Consider the following 19,206-nt stretch of genomic DNA (forward strand, 5'->3'; position numbering starts at 1 on the left):
GGAAACCCTATTTTGATAGTGGCTGAAACTTATTTGGTATGACCTGAGTTCTATTGTCGAAATTTTGGCGTCGGTTTCGTGTCATTCCGAGTTCGGTAGCTTGAGTTATGCACGTTTTAGCGAATAAAGTGTTTTTGTACAAAACTTGAATCGAGTCAAAACTCATCCATTCGGGGAAAGCCTTCCATTCGTGCCTAAATGTTGTACTCTGAAGCTACTTGAGCTTTGTCTAACGTTAGTTAGTATTGTTTCGATTGTACCGATTTATTTTGATTGATTTTTGCTTTGTTTGCTCTAAGGTTCGTTTGTGGAAACCTTGGGCTTGACTGAGCAAGCTTGTGAGCTTGATTTACACCGTGATTCTGGAGGAACTAGAGGTGAGGGAAACTTACCTTGCTAGTTAATGTTTTAGGCGTCAATCAATTCGACTTAATTTATTGTTTATGCACTTGATTGTTGATTGACTGGGAAATGTTTTCTGGTGGCTTCGGCCGAGTGAACTAATTGAGACGTGTGTCTCTGTTTTCTGAGGCTTCGGCTGACATTGTCGATTGGGATTTACTTATCGTTTTGATTGTTGTTGATTGATTCACATGCTATGTGCTATATGGTTAATCATAGGATGTGTTGATATATGTGTTTATGATTTGACTGTTGTTATGTTTGAATATTGAACTGAGCTATATGTCATTATTTCTGTTGAGTTTACGATGTCTTGCATATGCTCTATTGAATTGTACTGACTTGAGAAAGTACATGATTATATGATTTCGGAGTGTGGGAAAACGTGATGTTATGCATTACTAATGACGAGGTTTGGGAAATGTTAGGCAGGCTCTAACCTGAGGTCTAAGCCATTGCCATTTTAGGATCGAGACCTTCTCGGGAATTATTTGGGTTTATTGGGATCTTTCGACTTATAGAGTTTTGAAACAAACGAATCCAGAACTTGATTTGTAAATGAAATTCATAATACACTAATCAAAGATAGAACACTTTTAAATAATGATGATAACCTCTTGGAAAAGACTTAGGATCTGAAAATGGTTTGAAAAATGGGAAGTGTCGACAATCTAAGTGTGAGGAAAACCTTGAGTGCGATAGCACCTTTTGCTCCTTTAGCGGTTTATCTATCCATCCAAAGGATGAGCCAGGGATGATTGGAAAGTCCCCAAGTGCGAGTGCACCATCTTTGCTCATTGAGCAGCCTTTCGGCCATCGAGCTGATGAGCCTGATTAAATTGATATGTCACTGAGTGCGAGCAGCATTCTCCTTGATCATTGAGCAGTTGTTTGGCCATCGAGATGGTGAGCCAGGGTAACTTGAAAGGTCACTGAGTGCGAGATGCATTCTTTTGCTCGTTGAGCAGTTTGGTTGGCCATCGAGACGGTGAGCCAAAGTGACTAGAAAAGTTACCAAGTGCGACTAGCACTTCGTTGTTTACCTTAGGGTATTGTAGAGACAATGTACTCTAGCTAGACACGCGTACCTTGGTGAGGACGTTTCGTTGTTTGGCTAACCATATTGCATCCATGCATACATTTCTTGGAAAGTGTGCTGCTTTCTGAAGGACGATTTCAGAATGGACTTCATTGGAGCGAGATGCTTCATTGAAGCGAGATGCTTCACAGGAGCGTGCTGCTTCACAGGAGCGAGATGCTTCATAAAAGCGAGATGCTTTAGCGAAGCGAGATGCTTGGCTTGTCCCATCCATCGAGATGGTGACATTTTATCCGGATCATCTTTTGAGCATGACATTGCATTGGCACGCCATGCACCTAACTATATTTGTTGATGTGTTGAAGATCTAATTGTTATTTGTGATTTGATGTTGATAAACATTGATATGTATCTTGACGATTTGATGTTGATAAACATGCTATGTATATACCTTAGGGTAGGCAATACATAACTTATATGTATATATACAACATATATATATACCCCTTATTCTTAACATGTTGCTTGTATTGTCTATTATATTTGGTGAGTTGACCCTCGCGCTGTGGCTTTGTGTGTATGTTTGTCTTTGGGCACCCGGCCTGCTGCCAGACGTCCAACAACTGATTCGTGATGGTTCGTCGTTCAAGGAGGACCCGGTGCGAAATGACTACTACTGAGCCTTCGACATGGACCCGGACTTCATGCTGGATCGGATGAGGGTCGATGTTAGGGGTGTAGTATATGGGGTTTCGTAGTTACAGCTCTGGTCGTCATGTTCTCATTTTGGGGCAGGGTAGGTCCCCGACCTTTAGCTTTTTGTGTGGTTCTCTTGATGGGAATAACAGAGAGTTGGTCAGACAAGGTGGTCTTGTTTAGGCCGTTTTGGGCTGACCTACTTTCGTTTGGAGGACTATATTTCGAATACTTGTCCTTTACTTTGGTTTGTACATATTTGCCCACAGGCACTACTCTCAGTTACATTCTGTTACTTTCCCGTCACTAGAGGTTACTCGTGACGTGGCTTGCTACTTACAGCGGGGACTGTAAATATATTTGTACATTAGTTATGTAAATCTTTCGATGTGGAGTCTTTATTTCGACAAGTCTTTTTATTTAAACAATGGAAAAAAAAATATTCACTGGTCCCACTATGACAGTCTTCCTACATTTTGTTTGGTATAAGAGACGCCCGAGCAGAAATGGTCCCACCGTGGCTGGTGTTAGGGCTGACTTGTAAGATCAAGTTTTGATCTAGTAGTACAACTCTATGTTTTGATGATTACAAGTTAACCTTTTGATATGAACAATTGTGGTACTCTAACGTGTTTTTCTGAGTGTGCTATTTACAGGCTCTGACCTCAACTCAATCTCACACAAATCAGAAGCACTGTGTATAAAGAGTGACCCAAGCAACGATTTCGCATTCACCATGTTCAGCATGAACAGTGGAAAAGCTTCAGAACTTCTGAAGTTATACAAACTCTGATGAGGACTCAGTCACTAGAAGCTCTGAAGATCCAGAAGTTCTGACAACCAAGAAACACTGAAGGTTCAGATGTTCTGATGGTGTAGAAGACTCTGAAGATCCAGAAGCTGAATAGTGGAAAATCTGAAGTCCAGAAGCAAGAAACTCTGAAGGCCATGTTCTTCCCTCTGAGATCAGAATCAGAAGATACAATGGTCAGAGGATCTGTGCTTTCCCTCTGACTCTGATCAACCGGCTTCACAAGTTCCAATACGAAGCATTCCTCTGATCAGAAGTCTCCTAGGTTTAAAGGTCGCGTCGCTATCCAAGTACAAAATCTACTGTACCTTCCTGACGACCTACCTAACGTTCTCAGCCACAGCAGAAGCTGGATTTTCCAGAACTGCCCTCCAACGGTAGCATTTCCCATGCATCGCTCAACCCTAATCCTTAGAGTATATATAGAGGCTGAAGACTGAAAGAAACGGCAAGAAGTAAGAAGCATTCACATACGCAAGACATATTCAAAATCTTCTAAGTTTTCTTTCATCTGAAATTCATTGAGTTTACTATTAGCTTTTTAGAAGCAAATCTCTTGTAAACAATTCTTTGATAAACAGTTTGTTTAGTTCCTTTAGGAGATCAAGGTTGATCGGATCCTAGAGAAGACTAAGAGAGTGAATCTTAGTGTGAGCTAAGTCAGTGTAATTGTTAGTCACTTGTAGGTTTCAAGTTCAGTTGTAACTCTTACCTGATTAGTGGATTGCCTTCATTCTAAGAAGGAAGAAATCACCTTAACGGGTGGACTAGGGTAGCTTGAGTGATTTATCAAGTGAACCAGGATAAAATCCTTGTGTGCTTTTCTATCTCTTATCTTTAGCACTTAAGTTCTTGAAAGATTTGTCAAAATCTTTAAGGTGGAAGTTTTATTCTGAAAACGTTATTCAAACCCCCCCTTTCTACCGTTTTTCATACCTTCAATTGGTATCAGAGTGCAAGTTCTGATTACCACTCCTAACAGTGTTCAGTGATCCGGGCCGGTGTGAAAAACAATGGCTGCCACCACCAGTGAAACTCGAAGAGATGGTTACAATGCAAAGCCTTGTATGTTCGACGGTCAAAGGTTCGAATATTGGAAAGATAGACTGGAAAGTTTCTTTCTGGGTTTCGATGCAGATCTCTGGGATATTATTGTGGATGGCTACGAGCGTCCAGTTGATGCAGATGGCAAGAAGATCCCAAGGTCAGAGATGACTGCAGATCAAAAGAAGCTGTACTCACAACATCACAAAGCAAGAGCAATTCTTCTAAGTGCTATTTCCTATGAAGAGTACCAGAAGATTACAGATCGTGAGTTTGCAAAAGGCATTTTCGAATCTTTGAAGATGTCTCATGAAGGAAACAAGAAAGTCAAAGAATCAAAGGCATTGTCTTTGATCCAAAAGTATGAATCGTTCATCATGGAGCCAAATGAGTCCATTGAAGAAATGTTCTCCAGATTTCAGTTGCTTGTAGCTGGCATACGACCTCTCAACAAGAGCTACACAACAAAAGATCATGTCATAAGGGTCATCAGGTGTCTTCCTGAAAGTTGGATGCCTTTGGTGACTTCAATAGAGCTCACGAGAGACGTTGAGAATATGAGTTTAGAAGAACTCATCAGCATTTTGAAATGCCATGAGCTGAAGCGCTCAGAGATGCAAGATCTGAGGAAAAAGTCCATAGCCTTGAAATCCAAATCTGAAAAAGGCTAAGGTTGAGAAGTCAAAAGCACTTCAAGCTGAAGAAGAGGAATCTGAAGAAGCATCAGAAGATTCTGATGAAGATGAGCTGACTCTGATCTCCAAGAGACTCAATCGCATCTGGAAGCACAGGCAGAGCAAATACAAAGGCTCTGGAAAGGCAAGAGGAAAGTCTGAATCCTCAGGTCAGAAGAAGTCATCAATCAAGGAAGTCACATGCTTTGAGTGCAAAGAATCTGGGCACTACAAAAGTGATTGTCCAAAGTTGAAGAAGGACAAGAAGCCAAAGAAGCACTTCAAGACGAAGAAGAGTCTGATGGTGACATTTGATGAATCAGAGTCAGAGGATGTTGACTCTGATGGTGAAGTCCAAGGACTCATGGCGATTGTCAAAGACAAGGAAGCAGAGTCAAAGGAAGCTGTTGACTCTGACTCAGAATCAGAAGGAGATCCTAACTCAGACGATGAAAATGAGGTATTCGCTTCTTTCTCTACCTCTGAACTGAAACATGCATTGTCTGATATCATGGATAAGTATAACTCCTTATTGTCTAAGCATAAGAAGCTGAAAAAGAACTTATCTGCTGTTTCCAAGACTCCTTCTGAACATGAGAAAATTATTTCTGATTTGAAAAATGATAATCATGCCTTGATCAATTCTAACTCTGTGCTTAAGAACCAAATTGCTAAGTTAGAAGAAATTGTTGCTTGTGATGCCTCTGATTGTAGAAATGAATCTAAGTATGAAAAGTCCTTTCAAAGATTCCTAGCTAAAAGCGTGGATAGAAGCTTAATGGCTTCAATGATCTATGGCGTAAGAAGAAATGGAATGCATGGCATTGGCTATTCTAAACCAATTAGAAATGAGCCCTCTGTGTCTAAAGCTAAATCCTTGTATGAATGCTTTGTTCCCTCTGGTACCATATTGCCTGATCCTGTACCTGCTAAAGTTGCTAAACATCCTCTTAAAAAGGGATCTTTCTCTATGACTAAATATCATGCAAATATTCCTTTAAAATATCATGTTGAGACACCCAAGGTGATCAGAACCTCTGGGGTAACTAACAAGAGAGGACCCAGAAAGTGGGTACCTAAGGACAAGATTATCTATGTTGCAGATATCCTTGATAGCTCCACTGAAACACCAATCATGGTATCTGGACAGTGGATGCTCGCGTCACATGACGGGAGAAAGGCGTATGTTCCGAGAGCTGAAACTTAAGCCTGGAGGCGAAGTTGGCTTTGGAGGAAATGAAAAGGGTAAAATTGTTGGTACTGGTACTATTTGTGTAGATAGTAGTCCATGCATTGATAATGTGTTATTGGTAGACGGCTTAACACATAACTTATTGTCTATAAGTCAATAGACTACACTGAAACATTTGCTCCAGTAGCAAGACTGGAGGCAATCAGACTGTTGATCTCTTTCTCAGTAAATCACAACATAGTTCTACATCAGATGGACGTAAAGAGTGCCTTCCTAAATGGTTATATCTCAGAGGAAGTCTATGTTCATCAACCCCCAGGTTTTGAAGATGAGAAGAAACCAGACCATGTGTTCAAATTGAAGAAATCACTCTACGGTCTGAAGCAAGCTCCCAGAGCATGGTATGAGAGACTTAGCTCATTCCTTCTGGAGAATGAGTTTGTAAGGGGTAAAGTAGATGCAACTCTCTTTTGCAAGACTTATAAAGATGATATCTTAATTGTGCAAATTTATGTTGATGATATTATATTTGGTTCTGCTAATCAATCTCTATGCAAAGAATTTTCTGAGATGATGCAGGCTGAATTTGAGATGAGTATGATGGGAGAATTAAAGTACTTTCTGGGAATACAAGTTGATCAAACACCAGAAGGAACATATATCCATCAGAGCAAGTACACTAAAGAACTTCTGTAGAAGTTCAATATGCTGGAATCTACAGTGGCCAAGACTCCAATGCATCCTACATGCATTCTGGAGAAAGAAGATAAAAGTGGTAAAGTATGTCAGAAGCTCTATCGTGGCATGATAGGTTCACTTCTATACTTAACTGCATCTAGGCCAGACATATTATTTAGTGTTCACTTATGTGCTCGTTTCCAATCAGATCCAAGGGAAACCCACTTAACTGCTGTTAAGAGGATCCTAAGGTATCTGAAAGGCACCACTAACCTTGGCTTGATGTATAAGAAAACATCAGAGTATAAGCTTTCAGGTTACTGTGATGCTGATTATGCTGGAGATAGAACAGAGAGAAAAAGTACTTCTGGAAATTGTCAATTTCTGGGAAGCAATCTAGTCTCATGGGCAAGCAAGAGGCAATCAACCATTGCACTATCAACTGCAGAGGCAGAATATATCTCAGCAGCAATATGCAGCACTCAGATGCTCTGGATGAAACATCAGCTGGAGGATTATCAGATCCTTGAGAGCAATATCCCAATCTATTGTGATAACACTGCTGCAATCTCATTGAGTAAGAATCCTATCTTGCATTCAAGGGCAAAGCACATTGAGGTAAAGTATCACTTTATTAGAGATTATGTACAGAAGGGCGTACTTCTTCTGAAGTTTGTTGATACTGACCATCAATGGGCAGATATCTTTACAAAGCCCTTAGCAGAGGATAGATTTAATTTTATTCTGAAAAATCTAAACATGGACTTTTGTCCAGAGTGAAGATGGATCAGAACCTCTGACTATGATACTTCTTGATCAGAAGATGTCTAGTCCAGAAGGTAACTCAATCAGAGTGTGTGTACCCACTGGTACTGACTCTGAAGCTGAGACAACAACACGTGTGTCAGTATTTCTGATGCATAGTTCCTTGTGCCCGTGTGACAGTCTGTTATGATTGCGTGTAGATGTGCTTCTCTCCTGTGTGTGATGAGTGTATTTACTGACTATCTATCTTTAATTTTCAACCGTTGATCTTAAAGTGCTTTTTGAATCAACAACGGTTATTTGATAAAACCCACTATACACACACGTTCTCTTTCACTTCCGGTTTTTACTCTCGCTCTCTCTGCTTTTTCAAAACCGCCTTTTCTCGATTTCTCTCTCGATCTCTCTTCATCTTTCAACCTTCATCTTCTACCTCAAACCTTCAACCTCTTCAAGAATGGTGAGACAAACCAGAAGATCTACTGCAGATGCACCTCAGTTCCCTCACATGGTAGTTGGTCTTGCAACGGGTCAAAGGGGCCCTGAGAATCCGACACCAGATCCAGTTCAAGCTCAAGAACAGAGTGTTCCAATTGCAGAACGGGGCTGTGCCGTTCACTGTGTTTATCCTCCTGAGGAACTCCAAGTCCTGGCAGAATGGAGATTCAACCTCGACAACTTGGCTACAAATGGGTATGATCTTCGTCCTGAAGTCCAAGCTCAAGGTTGGGGAAATTACTTCAACAGACTTCGAGGACCGGTGTATGATAGATTGGTCAAGGAATTCTGGAAGCACGCCGACTGCGATGATACTCAGGTGGTATCTCATATTCTTGGCGGAAAGATCATCATCACGGAGAAGTCCTTCGTGAACTTGCTAGGTGCAGACACTGCTTATGGGTATCGTTTCCAACTCACGGAATCGAAGCTGAAACCCAGCACCAAGGATACAATCAACCAGGCCCTGTACACCACCTTCAAACCCGGCAAGACGAGTTACAAGGTGATGGACCTTCACCCCAAACTCAGGATCTGGCACAAGATCCTGCTTCACTGCATAAACCAGAGACCGAAGGGCAGTTCTCCAGACTACATCAACTTCAACCAGAAGGTGATGTTGTTCTTCATCCAAGATCAGAAGAAGATCTGCCTTCCCTACTTCCTGTTCTCCTACTTGAAGGAATGCATCCGGAAGTCTCGCACCACTGCCTCCATCAAGTCTGCAATCAAATATATCCCCTTTGGGAGGCTGCTCTCAGACTTTCTGATTGAAAGCAACCTGGTGCAAGATCTGGTTAATGCTGGATGTGTAGAAGATCTGAGCACCATAGTCAGTGATGTCTTCACTGCAAACTCTCTGAAGAAGATGGGTTTGGTCCAGAAGAAGATTGCTCCTGCTCATGAAGACACATCTTCTGAGATCAGAGGTAGAAGGATGCCTCTGAATGACTACCCTCTGTGGACTCAGGCAGACAATCCTGACGCCATCAGATGCTATGTTGAAGACCTCCGGGCTCAAGGATTCGAAATTGACCTTGATGATTTCGTCAGCAGACTACCGCCAGCTCCAGAGTTTCCTTCTCCTCCCAAGAAGAAAGCTCAGAGGAAGATGCTACTGGACGAATCTTCTGAGGAATCCGATGTCCCTCTGGTCCAAAAGAAGAAGAGAAAGCCTGATGATGGTGATGATAGTGACAATGAGGATGGTCCTCCCAAGAAGAAGAAGAAGAAGGTCAGAATCGTGGTGAAGCCTACTCGGGTGGAACCAGCTGCTGAAGTGGTCAGAAGGACTGAACCTCCTGCCAGAGTGACTCGATCATCAGCACATCCAAGTAAGCCTGCACTTGCTTCTGATGATGATTTGAATTTATTTGATGCACTCCCTATTTCTGCCTTGCTCCAACACTCCTCAAATCCCCTCACTCCTATTCCTGAATCCCAACCAGCCGCACAAACCACCTCTCCACCACATTCCCCAAGATCTTCTTTCTTTCAACCTTCCCCTACTGAAGCACCTCTCTGGAATTTGCTTCAGAATCAACCCTCTAGGTCAGAAGAACCAACCTCTCTCCTCACCATTCCGTACGACCCATTATCTTCTGAACCCATCATCCATGAACAACCAGAGCCAAATCAAACAGAACCACAACCCAGAACGTCTGATCACTCTGTTCCCAGAGCATCAGAACGTCCTGCTGCCAGAACCACGGATACAGACTCTTCAACAGCCCTTACACCTGTTTCCCAACCAATGTTGCTGATTCTTCTCCCTCCAATAACTCTGAATCTATTAGAAAATTCATGGAGGTTAGAAAAGAAAAGGTGTCTACCTTAGAGGAATATTACCTAACTTGTCCAAGCCCTAGGAGATATCCTGGCCCTAGACCTGAACGTCTAGTTGACCCAGATGAACCTATCTTGGCCAATCCTATCCAAGAGGCAGACCCTTTGGCTCAACAAGCTCACCCTGTCCCTGACCAACAAGAGCCTATTCAACCAGAACCTGAACCCGAACATTCAGTGTCTAACCAATCCTCGGTTAGATCACCCCACCCTCTGGTTGAAACTTCAGACCCTCACCTTGGAACCTCTGAACCCAATGCTTAACTGATTAACATTGGTTCTCCACAAGGTGCCTCTGAAGCTCATAGCAGCAATCACCCAGCCTCTCCTGAAACCAACCTCTCCATAATTCCCTATACTCACCTCCAACCCACATCTCTCTCTGAGTGCATCAATATTTTCTATCATGAAGCCTCTTTGAGGCTCCGCAATGTGCACGGTCAGACTGACCTCAGTGAGAATGCTGAATATGTGGCTGATGAGTGGAACAATCTGGGCACTTGGCTAGTGGCTCAAGTTCCAATTATGATGCAGCTCCTGCATGCAGAGGGAAGTCAGAGCATTGAGGCTGCAAAGCAAAGGTTTGCTCGAAGGGTGGCTCTTCACGAACAAGAACAGAGAAATAAGCTTCTTGAAGCTATTGAAGAAGCCAAGAGAAAGAAGGCTCAAGCAGAAGAAGCTGCACGTCTCGCAGCAGCTCAAGCTGAACAAGCCAGACTTGAGGCAGAGCGACTTGAAGCTGAGGCTGAAGCTCTTAGATGCCAAGCACTTGCACCAGTTGTGTTTACTCCTGCTGCTTCTGCTTCCATTCCAGACTCTCAAGCTGCTCAGAATGTTCCTTCCGGTTCTACTCAGACAAGCTCATCCAGACTCGACATCATGGAACAACGTCTTGACATTCATGAATCCATGCTGATTGAGATGAAGCACATGATGATGGAACTTCTGCGACGATCTGACAAACCTTAGTTTTAGGATCTCTTCTTTTTCCTTTCTTTTTCCTTAACGTTGTTTTAATTAAACTCTGTTTCTTTTTATTTATTTGTTCTACTTTATTCGTTTGTGATTCTATGCATATCTATATATATATATATTTGTGTCACACATGTTTGCCAAAATCTTTTTTATTCATCATATTTCTATGTTTACATCATATTTCTTTACATCATAAAATCTAGAATGGAGGATCCCTCCTCATTCTTCTGCACTCCTGGCGCTGCTCTGACCTATCTTTCTCCAGACGCTCCAGTACATGCTGGATGTTGCTGAGTCTGACCTTTAGCTCATCCCTCTCCAGAATCTCTTCTGCGGTATTGAGCTTCTCTTCCAATCTTTCTTTTTCTTCCAGCAGCTTGAGTTCAAGCTGGCTGAGTTCTTGCACCTCCTCCACGAAGGCAAGAAATTCCTTCAGGTCTCTCTCCAACTCTGGACGCAGGTCCTCTTCCAGCAGTGTCCGTGTCAGCTCCGCGATGGTAGTTGCACCCTCTGGATGCCTGATGTTAAGGAACAAGTCCTCTTCAAAGGCCTTCTTCCTCAGCTCTTCTAGTGCTACGATGTATGATGCCATTTTTTTTACTGAAAATTGTTCGAGGTGTGAAGCTTACCTCTCTCTCCAACGCTTTATATAGGCTTCACTTTCTCTCTGAAAGTTAATGCTCCTACGGTTTCTCGAGGTTAAGTTCTTGGTAACTGACCCTCCTCTTTACTCACTTGACCGGTGGTAAACGTTCTTCTCTTGCATTAACTCTTCTATTTATTTCGCTTAACTCTGATTCATGCATCATTTTCAATTTTCCTTAAACTTAGACCTTCTCTAAGGGGGAGTACCTTGTACTTCAAGCTAAGTTTTTCACACCCCAAGCTTTTTGCTTATGACAAAAAGGGGGAGTAAACCCAGTTTTTGATGTGTAAGATGTGTTAGTGTGATTTATTTTTCTTTTGGAGATTTTAAGAGTTCCACTTTCATGACCATAGATGTGTCACTGGGCAAATACAAGGAATACATTTCACTTCTTCTGAAGTGATTATAAGTTGACTCTAATACCCAAGACTCTGATACCTTGTCCATGACTCTGATTACTTATGCGCTCTGATTACTCGTTTTTCATCTATGTCATAAGTTTTTCACTCTGAACTCTTATATTATTTAGCTCAGAATCTAGACTTTACTAACGTTTTCATCAAGTATTAGATTCAGGGGGAGCTAAGCTCAGAATCAAGCAGTGACTTGAATTCAGAATGAGCAAGATAAACTATTCACATCAGGATAAGTCTTATTCTATATCTCTAAACTCTGAGTGAATTCAGTTTAATGTTTAAGAATTGTTCATCAAAAATCTTAGTTTTGTCATCATCAAAAAGGGGGAGATTGTAAGATCAAGTTTTGATCTAGTAGTACAACTCTATGTTTTAATGATTACAAGTTAACCTTTTGATATGAACAATTGTGGTACTCTAACGTGTTTTTCTGAGTGTGCTATTTACAGGCTCTGACCTCAACTCAATCTCACACAAATCAGAAGCACTGTGTATAAAGAGTGACCCAAGCAACGCTTTCGCATTCACCATGTTCAGCATGAACAGTGGAAAAGCTTCAGAAGTTCTGAAGTTATACAAACTCTGATGAGGACTCAGTCACTAGAAGCTCTGAAGATCCAGAAGTTCTGACAACCAAGAAACACTGAAGGTTCAGATGTTCTGATGGTGTAGAAGACTCTGAAGATCCAGAAGCTGAATAGTGGAAAATCTGAAGTCCAGAAGCAAGAAACTCTGAAGGCCATGTTCTTCCCTCTGAGATCAGAATCAGAAGATACAATGGTCAGAGGATCTGTGCTTTCCCTCTGACTCTGATCAACCGGCTTCACAAGTTCCAATACGAAGCATTCCTCTGATTAGAAGTCTCCTAGGTTTAAAGGTCGCGTCGCTATCCAAGTACAAAAGCTACTGTACCTTCCTGACGTCCTACCTAACGTTCTCAGCCACAGCAGAAGCTGGATTTTCCAGAACTGCCCTCCAACGGTAGCATTTCCCATGCATCGCTCAACCCTAATCCTTGGAGTATATATAGAGGCTGAAGACTGAAAGAAACGGCAAGAAGTAAGAAGCATTCACATACGCAAGACATATTCAAAATCTTCTAAGTTTTCTTTCATCTGAAATTCATTGAGTTTACTATTAGCTTTTTAGAAGCAAATCTCTTGTAAACAATTCTTTGATAAACAGTTTGTTTAGTTCCTTTAGGAGATCAAGGTTGATCGGATCCTAGAGAAGACTAAGAGAGTGAATCTTAGTGTGAGCTAAGTCAGTGTAATTGTTAGTCACTTGTAGGTTTCAAGTGCAGTTGTAACTCTTACCTGATTAGTGGATTGCCTTCATTCTAAGAAGGAAGAAATCACCTTAACGGGTGGACTGGAGTAGCTTGAGTGATTTATCAAGTGAACCAGGATAAAATCCTTGTGTGCTTTTCTATCTCTTATCTTTAGCACTTAAGTTCTTGAAAGATTTGTCAAAATCTTTAAGGTGGAAGTTTTATTCTGAAAACGTTATTCAAACCCCCCCTTTCTACCGTTTTTCATACCTTCAACATTGTGGTATCAGAGCTTGTCGAGTCTTTCGGGAGTCTTTGGGGAATAGGTCTTCTGTGCTAGGTTGTGTGACTCTGCAAAGAGTGAAAATTGATTGTCTGCCGAGCGATTTTTCGCTTTGAATTGGTTGAAGTTTCTACTTAATCATATTGTATAGTTATGCTAGATGCTATCTTATGATGAGTACTAACTGTTTGTTTGACTTAACAGAACATGGTGAACTCTAACCAACTAGTTGAGATGATGGCCACTATGGCCCAAGCTGTGACTACACAGGCTAATGACAATGCTATGAGGCGTGCTGCTGAGGAAGCACGTGATCAACACCAGCGTCAGAGAGAAGTAACTCTGGACCAGAACAAGGGGCTGAATGAATTTAGGAGACAAGATCCTCCTAAGTTCACTGGTGGAACTGATCCTGATAAAGCGGATCTTTGGATCCAAGAGATTGAGAAGATTTTCGGTGTGCTGCAGACTGCTGAGGTGCCAAGGTAGGCATGGCCACATGTCTGCTGCTTGGTGATGCTGAGTACTGGTGGAGAGGAACCAGAGGAATTATGGAAGCTAATAATGAGGAGATTAATTGGAACTCCTTTCGAACTGCACTTATGGAAAAGTATTTTCCAACTAGTGCTCGGGATGAGCGGGAGGCACAGTTTCTGACACTCCGTCAGGGGAGCATGTCTATACCTGACTATGCTTCTAAACAGGAGTCTCTGGCCAAACACTTCCAATTCTTCAACAACCATGTGGATGAGCGCTACATGTGTAAGCGTTTTGTGAATGGATTGAGACCTGATATTGAGGATTCTGTGAAGATTTGTTTTGTGTTAACTTGCGGTTCAAACAATTGTACCGTGATTGCATTTAATTTGGGCTGGAGTTAACTCTCTGATTGAAGATTTGTTTCTATTGTTTAATGGTAGCTTGTTTTGTAATGCAATAAAATCTTTGGAGGATTGCCTTTAGATTTGTTACTGGTTTAGTTGGTTTGTTTTAGTAGAGTTGTAATCTCTTCAAACCTGTGTTGCTTATTGTTTTTACCAATCACTATGACAGTGATTGAGAGAAAGTGAGAGGGGCTCTCATAGGTAGGGAGAAATACTAAGTAGAAATACATTGGGTAGATTAGGAAAAGAACTATTAGTTGAGGAGTTTATGAGTGTCTGTAGTTCCTAAGTCTTGAGATAGTGGATTTCCTTTCTTTGGGTGAAAACCCTCAAGATGTAGGTGATGTTGTACCGAACTGGGTTACCAATTCTCTATGTTCTTCTTTATTATTTTACTGGGTTTACTATGTTGTTGTTGTTGTTGTTGTTGTGATTTATCCAGTGCTATATGTTGTACGCGTTGTCCTCGACATTGTGTTTGACATCTGTCCTGAGCGTGGACCAGAATTTCAATTGGTATCAGAGCTGGCACCCTATTCTGTTTGGGTGTGTTCCGGGGAATATATTCGGGTTTCATGGACAACACCAAGGAAGGAGAATCAATCAATAGATATGATCTTGCGATCTCATGTATCCGCTGTTGTTTATGTTGTGTCAATGATGTGCTACTGATAGTTGTTCATGATGCGATTGTTAAGGAGTTAGGGAGTTGTTTGTCGTGGTGGCAGTGATAATATAATATAAAGGGCAGTAGTGGAAACTATGGCATGGCAGTGGTGAAGGGAAGTGATGGCGACAGTGGCGATGGTGGTGAGGGTGGTGGTTGTGGCAGTAGTGGTCGTGATAGAATGGTGGAGGTAGGTTGTGGTAGTGGAAGCAATTGTAAGAGGTAATTCGGTTGTGGTAGTGCGGCAACGGTAGTGGTTGTAGTGATAATGGTAGTGTTGTAGCGTGGTGGTTGCGGCAATGACATTGGCAAAGACAACAACGATGGTGGTAGTTGCGAAGGGTGGTGCTATGATAATGGACATCGATATGCTACTAATTTTCCTAATCGCTTTTAAAAAAGAAATCGCATAATCGTGATGGTCAGGAATTAAAAGTGTAATTAAGTCTAAATATTAATGAATATTAGTATTAAAATTGGAAAATTAAGATAAATATTATAAGTATTGGAAAATTAAACTCCTCCATTAATTTCCCTACCACGAAAAATCATCTAATTGTCTTTTTATTTTCTTGTAGTGTCAGGCCTTATATTTTAATAATATTTAATAAAAATTATCCATTTAAATACTTGTTAAAATCTTCAATAATACCATAATAGTTCTGTGTGTAGATTTTTTTGAAATCTACACAATTATAAAATTTTTATTTTCACTAATTATTGATTTTTAATTTTCCTATTTGACTTTCCGTATTAAATTCAACCAGAAAAACAATAAACTTATCCGACTGAAAATTAGTATTAAATCTCTCATTTATCTACATAATATTGTTTCCTATTTGAGTTTCCGTTGTTGTTTTCTGTTTCTTTTCTTGTTCTCTTTGTATCGCCCATTGTCGAGAGGGCTTTTTCTCGTCTTTAATTATTAATCATATCTTTTTGCTCTCAAAAAAATATATTGTTTAGAAATGTATGTAATAAAATTGCTCATGTAAGTTTTACTATATATATTTAGATATAGAAGACCAGCCTATTAGGAAGAAATTTATAAAAATTAAATGTTAAAAAATATAAGAGTACTGCAACTACTCTACAATCAAATTATATTTGTGTGACGACAATAAAAAAAAATGGTTTGGATTTTTCAATGTATTCTCACAGTGCGCAACTCATGACATTAAGTGGGTAACGCGTAAAGAGTCTAACTATCTACCAGTTGTAATACACCTTATTACAATAAAAAAAGTTGTGAATAAAACTAACAAAAAATATATCGTCGGATAAAACAGTAATCACAACACTATTCAATAGATCAATCACACAGATCTAGAAGTGAAATTAACATACATTAAACTCAGCCATACATTAACGTTTCAAGAAAAGCTGAGCAAGAATAATCCTTCAAGTAGTTGACTACATATTTTACACACATTAAGCTAAGCAAGATCCTGCAAGTAGTTGACAACATATTTTACATGCATAACAGTGCTCACAATTTAGACATTAACGTACAAGACAGATAAACTTGACAATTGTTTACATATATGGCCTATTTTGACCTTCATCAACAAACTATTTCATAGGATTGACATTAATCTTCAAATTGATGCAGAGATTGCGGGAAGGTTTGGGAAGTGATAGCAAACTTTCAGCCTCTCTCTTTGAGTTCTTTGATTCTATTGTAATCTTTTTCATCATGGTTGCTCTTGTTATTATATACTTCACAAATTCCATTTCATGTTCTTTCCCTCTAAACCTTCTTATGTACACAGACTTCAGCATCTTATGAATACAATGGCACGACTCAAAAAGCATCGATATAGGGTATGGTGTTGCACAATCATCAGAGCTACCATGGTCAGAGTTTTTATGAGTCAAAGTCTGTAAAGTAGAACTTTGTGTTACAGATTCATTTACAATGAAACATTGAGATAAAATTTTCAATCAAACATTACATAACATACCGGCAGAGCAACTTCCAGTGTTTGTAAATTGGTACAAAATCTCAAGACCAAAGATAGATCCATGACTTCACTTATGCAGTTCAAATTCAAATCCATTGATATGTTTGACAAATTTTGAAGGAAATTACCATTTGGAGATTCCTACGGAACAAGGAAGAATGGATAATTAGTATAAAAACCAGTTTAATAGCATGAATCAATCCTACTAGTAGAAACCCAAACATGTTCCATCCAGACTAGCTAGAATCGCACACGTTTTAAAACACCTCAACTTTGAATCGACATTTATATATGCAAATGTTGACATGAAAATGGAGAAATTAGAGAGTTATAATGAAGGGAACTGACCGAAAGAGAACTGCTGCAGTGTGCAAGAATTTCATGGGTTTTCAGAACATATCTACCTTCATTAATGGGAAGAAGTCTTGCAAAAATGGAGTAGCAGTAAGAATGAAAAGTCCTCAGGCTTGGAGCATTAATAATTAAATGCTGCAGTGGACATTTTACAGAATCAAGCTGCAACACTTCAAGATTGGGGCAATTAATTTCTACCTCATCCAAACATAAAGCTTGGAGTTGTAAAACTCTAAGGCTTGATTTCACAATGATGAGTGTCTGAAACTCAGTGGACTCAACCAAACTAAAATCTAAAATCCCACTTAGGCTTATATCATTCAAGTAAATCCTCTCCAATTTAAGATTCTTGAGGTTGATGCAGCCCTCAAATGCAGCCCAAGAATCAATTGTGTAATTAACCAATTCAAGTGAGCACAAACCACTAAACACCCCGGGTGAGAAATCAGGCTTACAAATTTCATCTCTGGAGAAACATTTTTCAGCAATTTCTCCATAGTGATCAGGTTCACACTGAAGGATCAGATTTGTATACCCTACCTTGTTTTCAACCAGAAACTCAACCCAAGCCTCCACTCCCCCAAACAAAATACTCTTTCTGAAGTGCACGAAACGACAACTTGATATGTCACCGGAGTGATGAGACATCAGCTAGAGTATCTTAAGACCATACCTTGAGACTTGTTTGTTCTTGGATGGATCAGGATGGAAACAAGGTACTTTGTGAGATTTCCTCTTATGAAGAAGCTGGGATAATGGCTTGATCATTTGCTTTGCATCGAATTCCATGTGTGGAGCTAGTTTCCACATACCTTCCCATCTCTTAGAGAGAACATTGCATCTAACAGCTTCATCAACATGAAGGTAAGAAATTATGATGCTCAAGATTTCATCAGGAAGCTTGCTGATAAAATCTTGTTTCTCTTCAGCTTTCAATACCCTATCTTTCATCTTTTTACTCTTTTTGGGTTCCGGCTCTTGTGTTCAAGGGTTGTAAGAGAAGAATGCGAGAGTTGCTTCGGATTCTCCTGGTTTGCTTTTCCTTGTGAGATCCTGATCTTCGGTGAAACGATAGAACAAGCGCATGAAGACACAAGTTTGCATGCCGGGAAAAATGCAGAAAAGCATCTTTCATATTTGTCATTTGTCTTCATCTTCATTTCGAAGAACTCATAAAACTTTAAAATATCTTCATTTATTATGTTTAGGATTAATTTGAGAAAATATTTGTAAGACCCAAGTTTTTAAGCTTATGCTAAGTGAATAAACTTCTTATTCACGATTAGGGTTGATGTATCGTGAAGGGAAACCTGAACTAGAGTTTACCAAATGAAATAAATTTATGAAGGAGAAAGTTCAGGAAAAGTCTGAGGATCGTATGGATGTCGATAAAAGTTATAGCACGAACGTTTTACGCTTAAACCTAGGTCAGAAACCCTAGTATATAGCTAATTTTCACTTTTAGGCACGACGGAAGTTAATTCCAAAAATCTTCAGAGAAATGTTAGAACTTCTCTTTTTCCATATATCACAATCGTTTCGAGGCGAAACTCTAGGATCTACGAACGTCCGATTCCAATCATCGGAAGTTTGCCGAAACCGAATCCCTGGTATTTCAAAACCCTAGAATTTCTCGACAATGAAGACTTTATCTATTCAGAGCTTCAAATGGATATTCTACACGCGTACACCCATTTCTCTTGATGATTTCAATCTTTCTTCAGAAGGAAGTTTTCCATTCCGACATTCGATGCAAAAAGCAACCTATCGGGTAAAATAGTTTTACACCGACTTTGCACCGACTTTGCATTAGTTGCCAAAAATACAAGGAGACATCTTCTTAGCTTAGGAATTCCTTTGCCAAAACCTATCTTAGAATTCATGGAGAATGATGCCGGAAAAATCAGATTCGCGAAACTTTCATTTTCCCGCGAATTACCATTTTCTATATATAGCAAGCAAGTGAGAAGAAATCACAAAACTCCACCATTTTCAACCCATTCAAGGCCGCGAGTTTGCATAGGAGAGGAGGAGGAGAGATTTTCTTCATTTCTTGCTTGATCGTCGATCAATCAGTTGCTACTTCAAGGCTTCGAGGTATAG

The 19,206-nt window shown here is 40.2% G+C and overlaps 1 protein-coding gene across 1 annotated transcript; it reads right to left on the minus strand.

The window, feature by feature from the left end:
• Positions 1-16,357: 16,357 nt before the first annotated feature.
• LOC130736235 (putative F-box protein At1g67390) lies at positions 16,358-18,054 on the minus strand. The gene is made up of 4 exons (XM_057588079.1): positions 17,777-18,054; positions 17,098-17,701; positions 16,750-16,890; positions 16,358-16,666 (listed from the first exon to the last, which is right to left on the minus strand). The coding sequence occupies exons 1-4, from the start codon at positions 18,052-18,054 to the stop codon at positions 16,358-16,360; spliced, it is 1,332 nt and encodes a 443-aa protein (XP_057444062.1).
• Positions 18,055-19,206: the final 1,152 nt, after the last annotated feature.

Source organism: Lotus japonicus, chromosome 2 (assembly GCF_012489685.1).
Source record: "Lotus japonicus ecotype B-129 chromosome 2, LjGifu_v1.2".
NCBI classification, from domain to species: domain Eukaryota; kingdom Viridiplantae; phylum Streptophyta; class Magnoliopsida; order Fabales; family Fabaceae; genus Lotus; species Lotus japonicus.